This window comes from Pteronotus mesoamericanus, unplaced genomic scaffold (assembly GCF_021234165.1).
Source record: "Pteronotus mesoamericanus isolate MK-2021 breed Mesoamerican mustached bat unplaced genomic scaffold, CSHL_Meso_final contig_66, whole genome shotgun sequence".
Classification (NCBI taxonomy): Eukaryota; Metazoa; Chordata; class Mammalia; order Chiroptera; family Mormoopidae; genus Pteronotus; species Pteronotus mesoamericanus.
Window position 1 is genome coordinate 2,304,527 of NW_026555230.1, and position 17,710 is coordinate 2,322,236.

At 37.6% G+C, this 17,710-nt stretch overlaps 1 protein-coding gene across 1 annotated transcript in view; it reads right to left on the reverse strand.

Moving 5' to 3' along the window:
* The window catches only part of MTM1 (myotubularin 1), a 110,015-nt gene that overhangs the window by 18,557 nt on the left and 73,748 nt on the right, over positions 1–17,710 (reverse strand). Inside the window, exons 9-11 of the mRNA XM_054581809.1 lie at positions 14,628–14,816; positions 8,523–8,708; positions 946–1,152 (exon numbers count right to left, since the gene is read on the reverse strand). Coding sequence (XP_054437784.1) covers positions 946–1,152; positions 8,523–8,708; positions 14,628–14,816 — 582 coding nt within the window. The remainder of the gene's footprint in view (positions 1–945; positions 1,153–8,522; positions 8,709–14,627; positions 14,817–17,710) is intronic.

A 17,710-nucleotide genomic window follows, 5' to 3' on the forward strand; every position in this document is an offset into this window, starting at 1 on the left:
GGAAGCATATAACTCACAAAATGTGACAATACAACTCAGCAATCTGCTTTCCAAATGCCAAGTCTCTCAGAGAGTAAGTAGTATATTTTTCCTTGGCAATATAGAAAATAATATAAGGTTTTGAAATAATGAAAATTAAGTAGATAAACTTTCATAAAATGCCCATACAAACTGGCAAATCATCATCATATGTGAATGTAACAACTATTTCATTGAATTGGAATTTTGTCCGAGTCCTGGGTAGCTGTAGTTAGACTGGACCAACTGAGTTATCTTGCAGAGTATTTTACCAGTTGCTAAGGGACAGTCCCAAAATTTTAGGACTTGAAAACATACACAAAAGGGTGTCATTATTATAATTAAAAGTTTTTTCTTTCTTAAAAATATGACAAAAACCTCTCATCATTTATTCATTTCTTAAACAATGATTCTTTTTACTTAAAAATGTTATTCACCCTACTTCTGGAATTTGGGTGAAGGCTAAAAGGCTACACAGCAGTGTTTCTGAATATCATCTGGAGAGCTTGTGAAAAATGTTTCTTCAAAGGATGTCTAGAAACAAGACCTGGAAACAGGAATTTTAATACATTCTCTCAATTTTAAAAATGTATATTAGAGAAAAATAATGACAAAAGCCTTAACTAAAGCCTAGCATTTCTATAAAATATATTTGGCTCTAATAGCTATAATTTCAATTTAAACATTGCCATGCAGACTCTTTGAATTACTTTCAAGGGAAAGTGTAAATAGTGCAGATGGATAAACATGTCTCCTAAAGAGACTTTCCAGCCTAATACATCACACATTTTCAAATCTATAAAGTGTTATTTATTACACTCTTCAGATTTTCTTTTTAAAAATCAAGATATGGTTTAAAAGCTAGTTTTTATATCCCAAATGGTAATGCTCTGACATTTAAAAAAATCAGCTTTATTATTTACTTACGGATGCAAATTTATGCCCAAAACTTATCCATTCCTTTTGAACCAATATTTCGAACCCTTCAATGCTCCGATAGAAACTGTCCAACATCAGCATGGCCAGGGATGTCAGCTGGGCAGTCCTGTCCCATCCGTCACTGCAGTGCACGACCACAGAGCTCTTCCCTGAAGAAACTTTGTCTGCTACTTGAATGGCTCCTGTCAAAACAAGCTGGCAAAAAAAAAAAACAAAAAAAAACAAACATGCAAGTCAGTTGGTAGCTGCAAGGTACTGCTTCAATTTGAATTGATAGTTTTTAATCCTAGAAAAAGTCCTGTTTTAAAATACTACTAATGTCTAGAACAGAAAGAGTCCCAAAAATGAAAAACCAGGAGCTGCAGGATCTGTTGTACTTCCTCTATAGAAACTGCACTGAAATGTGACTAGGTATTCACACATACACACACCCCCCCCGCCCCCCACCCCCCACCCCCCATTTCAAAATCCTATTCACAATCTTAGTTGGCTGGGGCAATAATAACAAAGTTCCACAGACTGGGGGCTTAAACAGCAGATATTAACGTCTCCCAGTTCTGAAGGCTGGAAGTCCAAGATCAAGTTTCAGGGAAGAACCTATTCTAGGATGGTCTCCTACCTTCTTGCTAGTTCCCTGACTTGCGGCAACTTAATTCCAGCCTTCATATGGTATTCTCTCTGTGCATGTGTCTCTGTTTCCAAATTTCCCCTTTTCATAAGGATGTCAGTCTCATTGGATTAGGGGCCCACGCTACTCCAATATTATCTCACCTTATCTAATCACATATGCAATGACCCAAGTTCCAATTAAGGTCATATTCTGAGGTACTAGAGGTCATGACTTCAACATAACAATTTTGAGGGGACACAATTCAACCAATAACAGTGATCATATTAGAAAAAGCACACAGGCCCAACAAGTCCAGTCTAGACCTTACAAGCCAGAAGTAATGGAAATCACCTTTTAGCATATGCTTCACCCAGTTTCCTATTGTTAACATCACATAATATGATACTTTTTTACAACTAATAAACCAATACTGATACATTATTAAAATGTTAATAAACTTATTAACTTATTTTTAAAAGTCCACACTTTATTTCGATATTCTTTCTTTTAAAAAAATTTAAAAAATGTTTTTAGAGAGAGGAGAAGGGAGGGAGAAAGAAAGGGAGAGAAACATCAACGTGTGGTTGGTTGCCCCCTGCATAACTCCTACTGGTGGCCTGACCTGGCATGCAACCCAGGGATGTGCCCCAACAGGGAACCGAATGGCACGACCCTTTGGTTCGCAGGCTGGCACTCAATCCACTGAGGCACACAAGCCAAGGCTCAGATTTTCTTACTTTTTACCTAATGTCCTTTTTGCAATGCAGGATACCACATTACATTTAGTTGTCACTAGTAATATTTTTGCAATTCATTTTTGAATATGATAAATTAAGAATAAAATGAAAGGTGAAATAAAAATACTATTCCTACTGTGTTTGAAAATAAAATTTCTCTAGAAAACAATCTACCTTAATAATTGATCCATTTAAAGTGGGTTTTTCCAGTCCCCTGAGCAGCAGCAGTGTGAGAGGCAACAATAGCCCTGCAGCCAGGAGGGACTCTGACCCACCCTGTGGTGCCTAACACTGACTACCGAGTGAAGAGTGACTAGATTAACAACTGAAAGAGATATCCACAGACAGTAGGTTCCTGAAATTCGCAGACTCCTTAAGGACACACTGGGTCAACATCTGATATCATGAGAGTCAGATCCAGGGATAAAACCAACATAACCAACATAAATGGCATAAAAGGCATCTGAAGAGCAGCAAGTTCAGGACAAGGAGACTGCACCACTGAATCTCACAGGTCTCCTACCACATAAGTTCACAAAACGAAGTCAGGAAGTCAAGACAGATCAATTTAAGAAGCAGAAAATAGAAGAGTCTCACAAATAATGGGAAGACAAAGACACACCCCCCGATTGAATGGAACAGAGCAATCCCCACAAAGAGAACTAAATGAAATAGAGGCAAGTAAATTATCAGGTATTAAGTTCAAAACAATGGACCTAATGAAGCTCAATGAGCTCAGTGAGCTCAGAGAGAATTACCAAAAACTACAGGGAAAGTATAAGGAACTTACTGTGAACTATATCAGTATGAAAAAGAACATAGAAACTATCAATAAGAGTCAAGAGGAGATGAAGAATACAATTTCTGAACTGAAGAACACAGCAGAAGGAATCAAAAGCAGGCTAGAGGAAGCAGAGGACTGAATCAGTAAGCTGGAGGAAAAGGTAGAAAAAAGCTCCAAGAAAGGAGCAAGAAAATTAAAAAGGACTCAGAAAGAAGAGGGGTTACGGGAACTGCAGGACAACAAGAAACATAATACTATCCATATGATAAGAATACCAGAAGAAGAAGGAAAGGAGAAAGGGCTAGAGAATCTGTTTGAAAAAGCAATGACGGAAAACTTCCCTAGATTGAGGAAAGAAAAAGTCACACAATCCCAGGAAGTAGATGGTCCCATTCAAGAGGAACCCAACGAGGCCCACTCCAAGACACATCATCATTAAAATGGCAAATATCAAAGACAAAGAGAGAATCCTAAAGGCAGCAAGGGAGAAGCAGGTAGTAACATACAAGGGCGCCACAATATGGGTAACAGCTGACTTCTCAACAGAAACACTACACGCCAGAAGGGGATGGTAAGACATACCCCAAGTAATGAAAAGCAAAGGCCTGCAACCAAGACTGCTCTACCCATCAAGGCTCTCAATTACAAAGGAAGGTGAAATACGGAGTTTCCCAGAAAAAAAAAAGACTAAAAGAATACACCTCCACCAAACGAGCATGGCAAGATATGCTAAAGGGACTGCTTTAAGAAGATGAGGAAAGAGAGAAAGAGAGGAACACAGGTAGAAAGGGAAAAATGAGTAAGTACCTATCCATAATAACTTTAAATGTAAATGTATTAAATATCCCAATAAAAAGACATAGGGTAGCTGAATGGATAAGGAAACAGGACCCACAACTATCCTCCCTCCAAGAGACCCACCTCAGAACAAAGGACCAATGCAGACTGAAAGTAAAGGAATGGAAAAAAATATTCCAAGCAAATGGACAGGAACTAAAAGCCAGGGTAACAATCCATATATCAGACAAAATAGATTTCAAAACAAAGACCATAAAAAGACACAGAAGGACACATCATAATACTCAAAGGAGGAGTCCATCAAGAAGATATAAACATTTTAAACATATATGCACCCAACATAGGAGCACCCAAATATATAAGGAAAATCTTGGAGGAATTCAAGAAAGATATAGACAGCAACACACAGATAGTAGGGGATTGTAACACGCCACTGTCAACAATGGATAGATCTTCCCACCAAAATAACAACAAAGATATTGTGGAACTGAACGACACATTAGATCAAATGGAAATAACTGACATGTATAGAAACTTTCATCCCAAAGAAGCAAAACATACATTCTTTTCAAATGCAAATGGAACATTTTCAAAGACAGATCATATGATAGGACGCAAAACAAGCCTCAACAAATTCAAGAAAACTGAAATCCTAACAAGCATTTTCTTGGACCGCAAGGGCTTGAAACTAGAAAACAACCTCAAGGAAAAAACTCAAAAACATCCAAATTAATGGAGATTGAATAGCATGCTATTAAACAATGAATGGGTTAACAATGAGATCAAGGAAGAAATCAAAAAGTTTCTGGAAATAAATGAAAATTAGCACACAACAGTCTAAAACCTATGGGACACAGCGAAGGCTGTCCTGAGGGAGAAATTCACTGCATTACATGCCTACCTAAACAAGATAGAAACATTTCAAATAAATGGCCTAATACTACAACTTCAAGAACTGGAGAAACAACAACAAACTAAGCCCAGAACAAGTAGAAGGAAAGAAGGAATCAAGATCAGAAGAACTGAATGACATAGAAACTAAACAACTCAAACAATCAATAAATCAAGGAGCTCGTTCTTCAAAAAGATAAACAAAATCGACATGCCTTTAAGCAGACTCATCAAGAAAGAAAGGGAGAGGACACAAATAAATAATATCAGAAATGATAGAGGAGAAATTACAACTGATTCCACAGAAATACAAAGGATTGTAAGAAATTACTATGAGCAATTATATGCCAAGAAATTTGAAAACATGGGTGAAATGGACAAATTTCTAGAAAAATATAACCTTCTAAAACTGAATGAAGAAGTAGAAAGCCTGAACAGACCAATAACAGCTGGTGAATTTGAAGCAGTAACCAAAAAACTCCAGGGACACAAAAGCCCTGGACCGGACAGTTTCACAGGAGAATTTTACAAAACAGGGAAGAGCTAACCCCTGTCCTTCTCAGAAGATTCCAAAAAATCCAAGAAGATGGGGATTCCCAAATTCTTTTAATGAGGCCAGCATCATCCTAATCCCAAAACCAGATAAAGACACAAAAAAGAAAGAATAGTACAGACCAATATCACTGATGAACATAGACATTAAAATCCTCAACAAAAGAGTGGCAAACCGCATCCAGTAATACATTAAAAAGATCGTCCACCATGATCAAGTGGGACTCATCCCAGAGATGCAAGGATGGTTCAATATTTGCAAATCAACAAACATAATATGTCACATAAACACAAGAAAAGACAAAAAACACATGAGTATATCAATAGATGCAGAAAAAGCATTTGATAAGGTACAGCACCCATTTATGATAAAAACACTCAGCAAAGTGGGAATAAAGGGGGCATACCTCAACATAATAAAGGCCATATGAGAAAAACCTACATTCAACATCATACTCAATGGGCAAACACTAAAAGCTTTCCCATGAAGATTGGGAAGAAGACAAGGTTGTCCACTTTCACCACTTCCATTCAACATAGGATTGGAAGTCCTAGCCACAGTGGTCAGACAAGAGAAAGAAATAAAAGGCATCGAAATTGGAAAGGAGGAAGTAAAACTGTCATTGTTTGCAGATGACATGATAGTGTACATAGAAAACCCTATAGACTCCATCAAAAAACTGCTCAACCTAAGAAGTGAATTTGGCAAAACAGCAGAATACAAAGTCAATATTCAGAAATCAAAGGCATTTCTGTACACCAACAATTAAGTACCAGAATCATAAATCAGGAAAAAAAAAATCCCATTTGCCATAGCAACAAGAAAAATAAAGTACCTGGGAATAAACTTAACCAAGGAGGTAAAAGACGTGTACTCAGCAAACTACACAACACTCCAGAAAGAAATTAAGGAAGACATAAATAAATGAAGCCATATACCATGTTCACAGATTGGAAGAATCAACATAATGATAATGTCCATACTACCCAAAGCAATTTATAGATTCAACTCAAGCCCTAATAAAATATCAACAATATATTTCACAGATATAGAACAAACATTTCAAAAATTTACGTGGAACCATAAACAATCCCAAATAGCTGCAGCACTTTTGAGAAAGAAGAACAAAGTAGGAGGGATCACAATACCTAACACATCATACTATATTACAAGGCCACAGTAATCAAAGAGTCTGGTAGTGTCATAAGAACAGACATATAGATCAATGGAAGAGAATAGAGAGTGAAGAAATAAACCCATGTCTCTATGGTTAATTAATATTTGACAAAGGGAGCAGAAGCATAAAATGAAGTAAAAATAGCCTCTTCAACAAATGGTGTTCGGAAAGCTGGACAGATACATGCAAAAAAATGAAACTTGACCATCAACTTACACCACACACACAAATAAACCCAAGATGGATAAAATCCTTAAATATAAGTCGCGGCACCATAAAAGTCCTAGAGGAGAACATACGCAGGAAACTGTCAGTTATTCCACCCAGCAACACTTTCAACGATATGTTCCCTAGAACAAGGGACATAAAGGAAAGAATAAACAAGTGGGACCTCATCAAAATAAGAAGCTTCTGCATGGCGAAAGAAAACATCAGCAAAATGAACAGGGAACCAACCATATGGGAAAATATATTACCACAGGCAAGGGGTTGATCTCCAAAATACATAAAGAACACAGACAACTCCTCTCCAGGAAGACAAACAATCCAATTAAAAAATGTGCAAAGGACCTGAACAGACACTTCTCCAAGGAGGACATACACAGGGCTCAGAGACATATGAAAGGATGCTCAGCATCACTAGCCATCAAAGCAATGCAAATTAAAACCACAATGAGATACCACTTCACACCAGTCAGAATGGCCATCATAAAGAAATCAACGAACAAGTGCTGGCCAGGTTGTGGAGAAAGGGAACCCTAGTACACTGTTGGTGGGAATGCAGACTGGTGCAGCCACTGTGGAAAACAGTTAGGAATTTCCTCAGAAAGCTACAAACAGAACTGCCTTTTGACCCAGTGATTCCACTGCTGGGATGATACCCTAAGAAACCTCAAACACCAACTGAACAGAACCTATGCACCCCAATGTTCATAGCAGCACAATATACAATAGCCAAGTACTGGAAGCAACCTAAGTGCCCACAAGTAAATGAGTGGATCTAAAAACTATGGTACATTTACACAAGGGAATACTAGGCGAAAGGGGGGGAAAGGGAAGGGGAAGGGGAAGGGGAAGGGGGAGGGGAAGGGGAAGGGAGAGGGGAAGGGGAAGGAAGAAAAGAAAGAGCTACTACCCTTCGTGACAGAATGGATGGAAACGGAGAGCATTATGCTAAGCAAAGCCAGCCAGGGGTTGAAAGGCAAATACCATATGCATATGATCTCACCTATAAGTGGAACCTAATGAACAAAAGCAAGCAAGAAAAATATAACCAGCAACATTGAAAGAAAAAGCAAACTGACAGTAACAAGAGCAGAGGAGGGAGAGGGTAACGGGGGAAAGAAGGGGAAGGGTCAAATCAAGGAACATGTATGAGGGACCCATGGAGAAAGCCAAAGTGAGGCAGGATGGAGGGTGGGAGGTGGGGGGTGGGTGAGGCAGGGGAAAGTGGCGGCAGGAAAATGGAGACAAATGTACTTAACATAAAAAAAAATTAAAAGAAATAAAGTAGGCTTTTTGTTTATAGAATTAAATGGCAGCTTGTAAGTGTGTTATTTTCCTCAGATAGCTGTTTTACTTTTAAAAGAATGGAGGTTTTTGATGCCTTTATCCAGATGAAGGATTAAAATAATAAAAACACAAAATTTATTCTTTAAAATTAATCAGCTTGAGATTGGTTTCAATAAATACACTCTCTCTCAAGGCCCTTGAGGGTCATACCCAGTAATGGTTAGATAATAAACTGGCTATTCTTAAATAACATCACAGGAAAGACTCAATTACCATTATTGGTGAGATGGAAAGGGACATCTTTAAAGACATTAAAAATATTCTGCAGGTGATGTTATAAAGTCTTGAATTTTGTTAAGCAAATTATGAGGAAATACAAAACTGCCAAATGCAGAATCCTATACTATAAATATTTCATATCTCACTGTTCAATATTTTTAAATTTAAGGGTTAAAAATTCTTGTTTCACTAAATAATTACTGATTTTTAAAAAATATACTTGCCTTGATATGTTCTAACCAATGAGTCGACTCCAAACTGGACAACCAGTGAGATTCTTCCACATTAGGATAAACAATGTCTTTGACTTTTTTTAAAGATTCCCGCATAACATGAATGTTATGAATGTCTAAGAAGAATAGTTCGGTGTTATGATATGCATCATCACTTTCGTATCCTCCTCCTGTTGCCTAAAAAACAATATATACACACAATCAGTTGCGTTTTCTATTTCTCTGTTTTTCTAATTTTATTTTTAAATTACAGTTTATATTCAGTGTTACTATGTATTAGTTTCAAGTGTACAGCACAGTGGTTAAACAATCATATACTTTACAAAGTGTTCCCTTCCATATTTCTGGTACCTACTTTGCACCATATATAGTTATTTAAATATCATTGACTATATTACCTATGCTGTACTTTACATCCCCATGACTATTTTATAACTACCGATTTGTACTTAATCCTTTCACCTTTTTCACACAGTCCCTCCAAGCCCTCTTCCCTCTGGCAACCATCAGTCTGTTCTCTGTATATATGAGTCTGTTTCAATTTTGATTGGCTGTTTCCTTTGTTCTTTAGATTCCACATGTAAGAGAAATCATATGTTATTTGTCTTTCTCTGACTTAAATCACTTAGCATAATACCCTCTAGGTCCATTCATGCTGTCACAAGTGGCAAGATTTCATTCTATTTTATGACTGAGTAACATTCCATTGTACATATGTACCACAGCATTTTCATCCACTCATTGATGGACACTTGGGTTGCTTCCATATCTTGGCAATTGTAAACAACACTGCAATGAACATTGGGTGCTTATGTTCTATTGAATAGTGTTTTGGGTTTCTTCAGATATATACCCAGAAGTGGAATTGCTGGGTCTTAAGGCAGTTCCATTTTTAATTTTTTGAGAACCCTCCATAATGTTTTCCATAATGGCTGCACCAATCTGCATTCTCATCAATAGTACATGAGGGTTTCCTTTTTTCCACATCCTCATAAATGCTTGTTTATTGATTTACTGATGATAGCCATTTTGACAGATGTGACATCTCATTGTGGTTTTACTTTGCATTTCTCTGACAATTAGTGATGTTGAGCATCTTTTCCTATGTCTATTGGCCTCTTTCAAGAAGTATCTATTCATGTCCTCTGCCCATGTATTCTTTTTTTTTTTTTTTTTTGGTATTGAGTTGTATGAGTTCTTTATAAATTTTGGATATTAACCCCTTATCAAACCTTCATCATTGGCAAGTATCTTCTCCCATTCAGTAGGTTGCCTTTTTGTATTGTACATGGTTTCCTTTGCTGTGCCAAACTTTTTAGTTTGATGTAGTCTCATTTATTTATTTTTTTCTTTTGTTTCCCTTGCCTGAGGAGATATTTCAGAAAAAAATTTGCTATGAAAAATATCAGAGATTTTGTGTTTCCTATTTCATCAGTAACTTGTACAAATATTTGAAAAGTTACTGGTCCTCTAAATCACAACTCCAAACCTTGTAAGTGGGATACAATGACTAATGGGACTTGACTTTGTATCCAACACTAAGCCTCAACATTAGTCACTCCTTGAGCTAGAAAAAGGACGGCAGGCTGGCAATTTTGGGGGGATATGTATTTGTGAGAAAATATCATTTTCAAGATATTCTAGAATTTCTAGCTTTTCTTCCGGATCTGGAAAAACAAAAACAGGTTCTGAGTGGTCCTTGTTCTCCATGAGATTAATAACAGTACTTTTCAGGGGGAGGCACTGGCCTTGCAATAGTGCTTACATGGGACACAACAAGCTAGAGGAAAACAACAGGCTTTGGAGTCAGACAGACCCAGAGTGACAGCTTAGCTTCAGCCCTTCCTTGCTGTGTAATGCGGGGAAAGGCACCTAACCTCTCTAAGGCTCAATGTCTTCTCCTGTCGAACAGCGATACTACTACCTAGGTCTCACAGGATTAAAAGAAGCCATACTCTATAACAGTTAACACCAGACACTGTTTATTCATCCCCTATGATGTCCCAGATACTGTTTTTTTTAGGGGGGGGTTTGCTTCACATAATTTTACTTAACTCTTATAGCAATGCTACAAAATAGGTATAACCATTCCCATTTTGCAAATCAGAAGAAAAGCTATTTATCTATTCCCAAAGTCACACAAGCAATCAGTAGACTATACATCTTCTGACTTCAACAACTGAACCTTTTCTAGTGCACCATGACTGTTTTGTCTGCTAGGCAAACACCAAGGACAGAGCACTCCATGTAGTGGGACCTCAAAACACAAAAGGTTTCAACAGGATATAAGGCAGCTGTCACCGACCACAGCACCTACAAGCATTAATTGCAAGGGCAGTCATCACTGTCTTCACAGCTTAGTGAAGATGCCCGTTTTCCACATAGACAAGAAGAAATACTACTATTTCATTTAGGAACCTACTGTATTCTCCTTCATGTTTTAAAATGCCATGGGGACATGTGGCCTCTGGCTCTTTAGGAAAAATTTAAATATTTGAGAGATTTGCTAAGAAAGCAATGTTCTGTAAGCTGAAATGAAAGGATGCTAATTAACATAAAACATATGAATGTGTGAACTAAGAAAAAATATTGTCAAGGCAACATTATAGTAACTTCAGAGTGTCTGTAGGAAGAGGACAGGGAAATGTGCTTGGAACTGAAGAGGCACACCAGAAAAATGTGCCGTCGCTACTTTATGTCCCTTTCCTTTTTAATTGTAACAACAGAAGGATTATAAACTTGTAGTTCAGGATAGAAGGGCCAACACATCCCAGGGTTTTTTCTAGGGTTAGTTACATAGAAAGTCTCGTGCAGTAGAAATAAGGCTACCACTTGAACTTCAAACCTAGAGACCTTTGTACAAGCCAGAAGCCTTGGTCTCCATAGACTCTAGGTATGAAAGTATATTTTATTTAGACAGAAATGTATTTTTTTGGATGAGCCCTCCACACACAGACTACATGTTTCATTAAAGAAAAGTCTTGTGGTGACCTTTCTCATCTCCTTTGCCATGTGAAGGAATCATCTCCACCTCATTGTTTTGTTTTGTTTTGTTTTTTAATAGTTCTTTCTCCTGTGTTTCCTATGTTTCTTTTCATATGCTCCATGTGTTTCTTTTTCTATACCTCCCCAGGCAGCTGGGGGAAAAGGCTTGCTCAGGGTTTGACAGAGGAAAGACAAATAATACTGTATTAATAAGAGAAAGGAAATTCTTCGTCTAACTTGTACAGTGTTCTGCCTCCAGTGCCTAGAAAAATATGCATTCAGTAAACAGCTGTTGAATCAGAAATGTATTTTTAAAGCTTAACATAAATAGCATCAGTAGTACATAGACAATAAATAGTCATTCTGTTGTTTTAAAAAAGTTATTAGCTAATGAATAAATAGACAAATGGTCCATCTTCCCCTCTTCTTGGTTATCCTCGATTCAGTGAATGACACCTGGCAGCAGTAATTAGAGGTCATGACAGAGGTGCTCCTATCCACCTGGCCGTCACTTTTGTGAACTGCAGGCCTGACAAGGTCTAGGAGGAAATGACAAGCCTAAGTTTTGCTAGATCTGCACGTCTATAATGCAACGGCACATGTCATTCTCCCATAGACAGACAACCTGCTTCTCTGCACGTGTTGTTTTTAAATAGTTACAGTGCCTTTCAAAAAGTTATATAAATAACTGATGATATGCAAAAAAAAAAAGAAAAATATACTTACTACTCATTGCCAAAATTTCTGTCAAAAACAGACGTTACTACAATTCCACTTTAATTAATCACAGTGTACTGCCAAAAAATCAAAGCAGCTTGATGCTGGATCTTATCCACCCCTGGGTTTTGTTTGTTTGTTTAATTTAAAATGGTGTGATGTTGCTTGTTATATCTGGGGTTGTGAATATCTAAATATCCACAAGAGAGGAACAATTAGGTCCAAAGAGAACTGAAGTCAGAGGATAAAATCTATTAGTCAGGTATAGATTGAATTCTCAAAAGTGCAAATTCTCCGTCTTTGGTTAGTTTTGAAATAGTCTTTTCAGTTTTCTTCTTTTCAACACAAAAAAACAACTGAGATTGCCTAGTATGATGACATAAAGGTCCAAGGGCTGTTGCTATGGATATAGTTGACTAGGGGAAAGACATGGCCAAGAGAGGAGGGCGACCTGAGAGTGCTTTAAAAAGAATCATGCATGGTCCCATGCCCGTGGTTCTCTTCTATTCATTAGTTGATTTTGTTTGTTAGGTTTCTCTTATAGTTGAGATCATATTGGTATTTGTCTTTCACCAACTGGCTTATTTCTCTTAGTATGACATTCTCCAGTTCCATTCATGCTGTCGCAAAAGGTAGGAATTCTTTCTTTCTGCTGTGTGAGTGACCAGAGGGGAGGGGCGATAATGGTGGAAAGAAGAGGAAGGGACTAGACAAAGAACATGAATGAATGCCCCAGGGACATAAACAATGGTGCGGGGATTGACTGTGGGAGCAGGGGGTGGGTTGGGCAGAGGAGGGCAAAGGGGGAAAAACTGGGACAACTATAATAGAATAGGAATAAAAAAATGGTTAAAAAAAAGAACGATGCAGAGATCTTTAAAGCCTAGGGTTTTTTTCCCCTTAATTTCTTTCTTTCCCTTCCTTCCTAAGGGGACTAGAAACACAGTCATATTTCCTGAATGTTAAAAAGGCATTCAAGAATTCCAATTCTGTAACAATGAACTTTAGAGTTAATATGATGTATGCATTTTAAACATTTTAATATTTTAAAATATTCTTTCTGAATACCTCATTTTAATAATATGTCTATTTCAGACTAAATGTATACATGGAAGCATTGCATTTTCTATCTGTATTCTGAATTCTAAGAAAAGAAGAATATAAAGTTAAGGAAAACCCAAGAAAACATTTATATTTAGACGTAATTTCCTGCTTTCACCTCCTGATTACTTTACATATAATTTCAAGATTATTTTCATTGCCTAAACACAAACAACCTATGGTTACAAACAGCTGGTCCAAGAGCATGCAAGGGGCAGGGAGGCCCCCCAGGAATCAATGTGTAAGACGCACAATTGTGTGAATGGAGAACCCTACACATGCCATCTCATGTGTGTGTGTGCAGATTGATGCCATAGGTCCCCTTAAGGAAGCTGCTGCATCTGTCTGAGCTGCTCAAGGACTTGTTTTGCTTTCAGGTTCTTGTCTTGTACTCTGAATCACTGAATATGCCATTAGATAAATGACCTTGGGATGAACCAAGTATCCAAGATGATGAAATTGAAGCCTACAGCTGACGAGAAACAAGAAATCTGAATGGCGGAATGGGGATGAGCAATGCAGGGCACTTGTGAGCACTTGTGATAGCTGGTAACAATGGGAGAAGGAAAACAAAATAGAAAGGAAAAATTGAACATAAAAGCATAGTATGATCTGGGGCCATTTAGGGTAGAGGTAAACAGCCTTATACCTTGCAGCAGCCTCTGAAGAGCTCCCGAAGGCAACACTCTCTAGTCACTGATGTTCACAGTGATGACTGCAGTGAACTTCAGGGGCAACTGGCATTTTCTGCTTAAGAAGGCCACGAAGAAAACTGAGATAGATTTCTTTGAAAATAATAACGTTGTGTGTGTGGTTATAAACTTCACATACATAGACCTACTCGTTTTTTGAATTATTTACATAAATGAGAATATACACTGATGAGTATAGTGAAGAGACTGTTTTTGATAAAGCTTCAAATTTAAAATTTTATCAATGACAGCTTCCCACAACTCCTCATAGATGCACCTCAGTAGAATAGACATTGAGAATGACCATCAACAGCCTAAAGAGCTCCAAAGAGATTCTAACTCTTGCCAAGAGTAAACCCAAGTTCATTACAGTTGTAGACTTGCCTAATTTACCTAGAGATTATTTTCATTTGATTTTAATATATTCAACTTTTAAGATACATTTTGTGATTAAAAGTAATTTCTACCTCAGTGAACTAGTTTTCCATTTTAAGCTAAGTGTATTATTTAAGCCCACATGTTGACATGATATGGCAAAACCACTCATGTAAAACCCCATGCACTGTATATAAGTTTCTATCATGTCATTAAATATACTCACCTTGTTGGCCACTGCATTTACATTGGGTCTTGCATCATAAATCGTGAGTTTAGCAATTTGTCTATTAGTCTCCCTGATGACGTCGAGATATTTTTCATCGTCTTTATTTCGTTTACCACTCATTCCGACAAGAGGCTGACTGCAACGCACAATGACTGTCTTGTTTTCTGGATGAATCCATGACAGTACCTATAGTTAGCACAGAAATTTTAAGCTATCAAAACAAATCTCAAAATAATTAAAACTGTTAAAAAAAAGCACTAACAACCATGAAGTGAATCTGCTTTTGCTGAAATGGAATACTTATTCACCTATGATTTCACTGTGTGTGCCCAGAAACACACATTTAATGATGTCTCTATTAAGAAACAATTAGAATAACCAATTGCTTTACTAGTCCTTTCATAATTAGCATGACATCTAATAGAAATTAAATGCTTAACTAAAAAATGTTAAATCACTTAAAGGAAATAGAAAGCGTCTGATATTACTTCAGTTCTGTAGCTTGCACTGGATTTATCATCACAAAGAAATAACTTTAGCAAAAAGTGAGAGGCAAAGGAAATCACCTCTGATATATCATGTTTCTATAGTACCAACCCACATCTGCAGATATTTTCTCAATAGTCTCAATTCTAGACTCTAACATTGGGAGAGATAACCCAAGGGAAGCAAAAAAGCTGTCAGGACAGTCAAAAGAACCTCCGGAGTCTCACAAGGAAGTGTGGATACCTGGCTCCTAGGGGAGGTCTTCGATCCTTTACTCACATTGTCTTCTCTAATTTTATACACATGCCTAGCACATTTGATACCTGGTTTTCTAGCTCATAGCACATGAGAAACAACTGTAAAGGGTAGCTAATAATGTAATACACCAAAAACTATGTAACTGTCCACTTTAAATGGGTGTGGTGTATACCTGAAAAAGCTGTTAAAAAAAAGGAGGGGGAGCATGTTGGGTAACAGCGTGGGTTCTGGGGTCGCACATCTCTGCTGTGGCTCTAACCTGCACGCTGAACTCACAACCTCTGTTGCCTTCTTTTCCTCTTTCATTAAGTGGGGAGTAATGCTATCCCCTGGTGCTGCTAGGAGGACAAAGGAAGAATGAAAGCAGGCAAAGGACTCAGTGCAGTGCAGGGGGCTGGCTGGCTTGAGTTAGCATCTAGAGGCAGGCCGGCAGCCAGTAAAGTCATGTATGAAAAACTATGAAAAGCAGACACAAGAACTGAAGAAGCATAACAGTTTGAGTTCACTTAATACAAGGCCAAACAACACAATTGTCTTTTGAAGTCACCCCCTCCACAACAACAAATGGCAACCATTGATGTTCATAAAATCTGATGTGCATAATAATGACAATGGGTTAGTGAGAATGATTATATGATAATATAAATACTCATTCATTGAGCCTTTGTGCCATAACGGAGGCCAGTTAAAAACACTGGTTGGCTCAGTGGATTGAGTGCCGGCATGGGAACTGAAGGATCATCAGTTTGATTCCCAGTCAGGGCACATACCTGCATTGCGGGCCAGGTTTCCAGTTGGGGGTGTGCAAGAGGCAACCAACTGATGTATCTCTTGCACACCAATGTTTCTTTCCCCTTCTCCCTCCCTCCCTTCCCCTCTCTGTAAAAATAAAATCTTTAAAAAGAAACCGCACTGTGGCCCCTAACAGTCCAAAGGCTCAGAACTTATGAAGCCCTGGGAAAAGCACTGGCCTTTCCTCAACCTCCATTTTCTAATCTGCAACATGGAGATGAAACCTGCCCCACTTACCTCTTATAGCCTTTGCTTAAAAGAGATAAAAAACATGAGATCACTTTTACGTATTTATTTTTAAATGAATTTTTCAGGTTTATTGAGATATAACTGACATAACATTGTCTAAGTTTAAGGTGTACAATGTGCTGATTTGATATGAGGTCATTTTTAAAAGAGGAAATCATTACATATATAAGAGACTTATTATTTGATAAAGATCCTCATCAAGTTTTAAGTTTAAATGAGATCATACGTAAGAAATTGCCCTCCTTTCTTTCACTCTTCTTCGCTCTGCTTAGGAAATTTAAGACTAGAGTCGCCATGCCACGTTAATAAGAAATACTACTCTCATGAATTGTTTCATCTCTTATTTTTCTTTTGGTGTCTCAACTAACTTTAAAAAGGATGCTTTCTGTATAGCCGACCAGATAAAATAATGCTAATTTTACAATATCAATTGCTATGAGTTCTTTTAAAGTATATAGTACCGTACTAGGTTATTCTTTTTTTTAAGTATAGTTTATGGATTATGCTATTACAGTTGCCCCAGTATTTCTCCCTTTTATTCCCCTCCACCCTGCAGCCCTCACTACCACACCCCTCCTTAGTTCACCCCCATGGGTTGTATGTATAAGTTCTTGGGCTTCTCCATTACTTGTATTATTCTTAACCTCCTCGTCCATTTTGTACCTACCAATTATATTTCTTCTTCCCTGTACCTTCCCCCCCAAATCTCCCTCTCCCCCTTCCACTGATAACCCTCCATGTGATCTCCATTTCTGTGATTCTGTTCCTGTTCTAGTTTTTTGCTTAGTTTTTGTTTTTTGAGGTTAAGTTGTTGATAGCTGTGAGTTTGTTGTCATTTTAATGTTCATAGTTTTGATCTTCCTTTTCTTATATTGAGACACACATTACAGAATAATTTCATTACCAAAAAATACTTATTTATTTATTTATTTTTAAAGATGTTACTTATTTTTACAGAGGGGAAGAGAGAGAGAGAGAGAGGGAGAGAAACATCAATGTGTGGTTGCATTTTGCAAGCCCCATGCTGGGGACTTGGCCTGCAACCCAGGCATATGCCCTATACTGGGAAACAAAATGGTGACCCTTTGTTTCGCAAGCCAGCACTCAATCCATTGAGCCACACCAGCTAGGGCTCATTTTTTTTCTAATAAAAATATGCATACATTGAAGGAACTCTATAAGGACATAGTAACTCTGGTTCTCATAAGTTGACAGAATCCTTTTTGTTTACCAGTAATTTCTTTTTTTAAGTATATTTTATTGATTATGCTATTACAATTGTCCCATTTTTTCCC